The 4,342-nt window shown below is 57.9% G+C and overlaps 2 protein-coding genes across 3 annotated transcripts; both read left to right on the plus strand.

Moving 5' to 3' along the window:
• Window positions 1-9: 9 nt before the first annotated feature.
• Window positions 10-2,081, plus strand: LOC113941568 (aldehyde dehydrogenase family 3 member B1-like). 2 transcript variants are annotated; one of them, XM_027632724.1, is made up of 3 exons: window positions 10-334; window positions 496-595; window positions 1,549-2,081. In XM_027632724.1, the coding sequence occupies exons 1-3, from the start codon at window positions 47-49 to the stop codon at window positions 1,740-1,742; spliced, it is 582 nt and encodes a 193-aa protein (XP_027488525.1). In that variant the 5' UTR covers window positions 10-46; the 3' UTR covers window positions 1,743-2,081. The 2 variants fall into 2 exon arrangements, with proteins under 2 accessions (XP_027488525.1, XP_027488526.1); XM_027632725.1 differs by having other exon boundaries at window positions 10-329; window positions 494-595.
• Window positions 2,082-2,240: 159 nt separating this feature from the next.
• LOC113941567 (aldehyde dehydrogenase family 3 member B1-like) lies at window positions 2,241-4,294 on the plus strand (the record flags this gene model as incomplete). Its single annotated transcript, XM_027632723.1, has 6 exons — window positions 2,241-2,397; window positions 2,550-2,712; window positions 3,431-3,541; window positions 3,631-3,751; window positions 3,860-3,945; window positions 4,205-4,294. Coding segments are annotated over exons 1-6 (672 nt in total), but the record flags the coding sequence as incomplete, so codon positions are not given.
• Window positions 4,295-4,342: the final 48 nt, after the last annotated feature.

Genomic DNA, 4,342 nt, shown 5'->3' on the forward strand with positions numbered 1-4,342 from the left:
GTGTGTGGAGAGGGCCTCACATCCGAAGAGGGGGCTCTAGAGGGAAATGAGGTTCAGGGAAGGTTTCCATAGGAATTGGGTGCTTAGAGATGGGTCTTGGCAGGGGGTCCGAGGTGTCATCTCCAAACTCTGTGCCCGGCTGTTGCCGTCGGGTTTCTTCTCCGCAGCTCCCACGATCCTGGCAGACGTGCAGCCCTCGGACCCTGTCATGCAGGAGGAGATCTTTGGGCCCATCCTGCCCATCGTTGTCGTGGCCAACATGGATGAAGCCATTGACTTCATCAACGCGCGGCCGCGGCCCTTGGCCATCTACGCCTTCTCCTGTGACAGCAAGGTGAGTCCGTGGAGCAGGGCAAGTGGGGAGGAAAATCAGGCACCACCCCGACAGCCACCCGAATGCACTCTGGAGGGAACACTCTGGGAACATTTAACGGATGAATTGGGTGACGTTTGCCAAGTGCAAGACCCTCATCCGCCTTCTCTGCTCCCTCCCAGGTGGTGAACCAGGTCCTGGAGCGGACGAGCAGCGGCGGCTTCTGCGGCAACGACACCCTGATGCACGTGTCGCTGACCTCGCTGCCCTTCGGAGGGATTGGTATGTCCAGAGCCCCCAGGCCTGACCAACTTCATTCTGCCTCTTAGGAATAGTAAGAACTGATAAATACGTGGAGAACCTCTTATGGAACCTTGGAGATCCTCCTTGGAAAAGAGGAAGTTTTTGCTCTCTGGGTTGGTGCAATTTGTTTTCTCAAGTGAAAAGCGAGGTCACTCAGCCCTGGGCCTTCACTGCAGCATGGTCCAGGGATGCAGGAATACAGGAGTGTTGTTCCTCAGAATAATTCCCAATCTCCTCATCTCTCCCCAAAATATTTCTGGGATAAATCCCTCCCTTTGTTGGTGCCCCTTCTCAGTATCTCTGTCAGAGCTGGTGGCTGAGTCAGACATAATGAAATACCTTGACAATTAATTCCTCACCTGCCTGTGGCTCAGCAAACAATAATTGGTACTTCCCATTCCGTAACTTATCTTAATTGGGAATGATTCAGACCAACCATCTCCAATTATCAGCTAAAGCCACTTTAGAGCAGGTGAATGGGCTGAAGTCATTGGGGTGAGACGGGAAGTCACTGGACTCAACCTCCAGTTAAACCAGCCACAGGAATTGGGAGAACTGGTGTTACCAATGTGGCTTCAGGTTTTAAGAGCTCCAGGAAGAAGATGGAACAGCTCCAGCCGTGGGGAGATACAGAGGAGCATCATGGAGGGAAATCAAGGCTTGTAGACCCAACAAAGCTTGTGTAGATAAATGGAGGTGGGTAAAAATGAGATGCTTAGGCCTCCAAGCTGCTGAGCTGCAGGAGGATTGGTAGGATTGCATATCCATAGACCTGGAGGAGGCACTGGGAAGGATGGAATTCCTCCACCATGTCTGTGTTGCTCAGCAGAGAAAAACCTGTGGGGGGGTTTTTCCCTTGTGTTGATGCTCAGAGCGGGTGTCATCAGGAGCAGAGTCCCATCCTGAGCATGGACCTGTCCTGTGTGTTCCAGGGAACAGTGGCCTGGGAAGATACCACGGGAAGTTCACCTTCGACACCTTCTCCCACCACCGGGGCTGCCTGCACCGGAGCATGGGGCTGGAGGCCATCAACGCCCCGCGCTACCCGCCCTACACCCAGCAGAAACTGGGGCTCCTCACGGCCGCCTTCGAGGTCAAGCGCAGGGGCACCTGCACTCTGCTCTGAGGGTCCCACGTCCTGCTCCGAGGGTCCCCACGCACGGAGTCGGTGTGGAGAACCAGGACTGCCCCCCGATCCTCACCGTGTCCTTTCCCTCGCTGGAGCGCGTTGGACAGCCGGGATGGATGCCCCCTCCTGCACGCTTGTGGCCTCTGCTCTGGACCATTTTCCAGGATGCAGCTGAAATGGCCCAGAAACTTTTTCCTCTTCCTGGTGGAGAAATGGTCCCATCAGCCCCATCTCCCATCACATGGACCTTTCCTTGGGGATGATCCTCCTTCTCCTCACTGTCGCTCTTTCCTCCATGTAACTCTGCCTATAGTAAAGACTTTGCATTGAGCTCTCTCCTGCCTCTTTTTGTGCCTCTGTCCTCCGGTTTGGGGGGTGCTGGGAGATGCCCTGGGCTGGATTTGGCTGGAGTGGAGCCAGCAGTGATATGCAGGCAGCCAAGGGGCAGGGCAGGAAGCTGGCAACCGCCCTTCTCTGGACACCTCCAGAGAAGGAGGAAGCTGCAGTTGGCAGCCCCGGCGCAACCACCCTTGTGTTGCTCCTGTGGGACCATGGAGACGGACAGTGTCTTCCTGCAGCCTGCCGGGAGCGGCGCTGGGAGAGCCCCTGAGGGTGATGGTGGGAAGGGGAGTGTGGATGCTGATGCCATGAGGTAAGAGTGTGGTGGGATAGAGGGGCGGCAGGAGGGGTCCTGGTTCTCTGCCCTCCCCCTGGAGCAGCAGTTGGATAACAGGATAGGGTGATGCGGAACTTGGAGGAGCTGGGATGGGGCTGCGGGTCCCCCTGACACCCCTGTCCCCACAGCGGGAACCCCTACGCAGGGCTGGTGAGCCACCTGCGGGCATCCTGGCTCTCCAGGAAGACACGGCCCTTGGAATACCGCGTGGCCCAGCTGGAAGCCTTGGGACGCTTCCTGGATGAGAAGAAGCAGGCGATCCTGGAGGCCACCGCTGCGGACATGGGCAAGGTGAGAGGCGCCGGGAACCGGGGGGACCTGCCGGCTGGAGGAGCCGCAGGGCTCCCCCACCCCGGCTTAGGGCGCTGTGTCCTCCTCCCTCTGAGTGCTCCACCCCCAAATGGACTCCGACCCGGGAGAGTGAGGTGAAGCATGTCCCAGCCCAGCCCCCTGCAGAGCTTGTCTCTGCCCTGACGTGGGCAGAGGGGGCTGTGGGAAGTCTCCCAGCATCGATAGCCATTCCCGCACCTACCAGCCTCTGTTTCCCTATTTCCTGGGCAGTTTCATCCCTGCTCCCTGGCCGAGCTTCCCACTGAATTGTCACTCCCTGAGGGCTTGCCCAGGCTGCCGCATTCCGAGCCTGGACTCTGTGGCTGCACTCTGTGGCTCTGCAGCTGGAGCCTCTACCACCACACTGGGCTCATTGTCTGCTGCTCTCCAACCTAGTTCCTTTGGACACCCTCCCTCCCCGTCCTTCCTGCTGCCTGGATCAATGGGACCTGCGTCAGTTTTCCTATTTTTTTTAAGCAGTCAGTGCTTAAAAACTTCATGCCACAGACACAGGGGGGTGCTCAGCATCCTTGGGGGGGTGCCCATTCACCATGGGACTTGGAGGCTCCAGGGCTTCAGTCCCCAGATCCTGGGGGAAACAGTGTGGAGTGTGAGGATATGAGCTGCCCTGTGCTGCAGGACACACTGAGGTGACATGTCAGGTCCTCGGTGTCCCCAGCCGCCCTTTGAGGTTGAATTATCCGAGACGCTCCTGTGCAAGAATGAGCTCCACGAGACCCTGAACAACCTCTCCCACTGGATGAAGGATGAGCACGTGGAGAGGCCTCTGGTGAGAGGGAAGCAGAGGGAGAGGACGGGAGGCAGAGCCAGGTGGGATGGTGGTGCAGGATGGGACCTGTTCTGGTGGGTGTCCTGTAGGCGATCCGGTTGGATTCGGCCTTCATCCGCAAGGATCCGTACGGGGTGGTGCTCATCATAGCGCCCTGGAACTACCCCATCTACCTCATCCTGGGGCCCCTCATCGGGGCCATCGCTGCTGGTGAGCCCCACCTTACAGTCCCCTGGCCGGGAGGATCCAGGCACTTCGTCCCCAGAAGGGCTGGCTGTTACCATGTCACTGCTCCAACATCCTCTCGATCTCCCCCAGGGAACTGTGTCATCATCAAACCCTCAGAAATATCCAAGAACACCGAGAGACTTGTGGCAGAAGCACTGCCCTGCTACCTGGACAAGGTGAGATGCTCTCCCCATCCCTGTCTCGTGGCTGGGGTGTTGCTACCCCTGCACACTCAAAGCTGTGCCCTGTGCCCACTATCTCTCGTGCCACTATCTCTCGTGCCATGAGCTGCCCAACTATCTCTCGTGCACACTATCTCTCGTGCCATGAGCTGCCAACCTCCTCCCTCCATGCCCAGCGAGTGTCCCAGCATCCCAGGATGCTGTTGGAGAGGACAGATGGTGACAGGAGGGGACCTGTTCTGTTCTCCTGCAGGACTGCTTTGCTGTGGTGACTGGGGGTGTGCAGGAGACCACAAGGCTGCTGGAGAACAAGTTCGACTACATCTTCTACACAGGTAATCCTGTGGGACAGAGCAGAGCCCTGTCTGGCTTTGGTGTGAGGGGGAAGAGG

Source organism: Corapipo altera, unplaced genomic scaffold (assembly GCF_003945725.1).
Source record: "Corapipo altera isolate COAL_440 unplaced genomic scaffold, ASM394572v1 69096, whole genome shotgun sequence".
NCBI lineage: Eukaryota > Metazoa > Chordata > Aves > Passeriformes > Pipridae > Corapipo > Corapipo altera.

Excerpts from the sequence above, each read along its gene's own strand:
- LOC113941568 (XM_027632724.1), top strand. The coding sequence starts at position 47 with ATGAGGTTCAGGGAAGGTTTCCATAGGAATTGGGTGCTTAGAGATGGG. Across the intron at positions 335-495 it reads CCTTCTCCTGTGACAGCAAG|GTGGTGAACCAGGTCCTGGA; the intron begins GTGAGTCCGTGG and ends GCTCCCTCCCAG. Across the intron at positions 596-1,548 it reads GCTGCCCTTCGGAGGGATTG|GGAACAGTGGCCTGGGAAGA; the intron begins GTATGTCCAGAG and ends TGTGTGTTCCAG.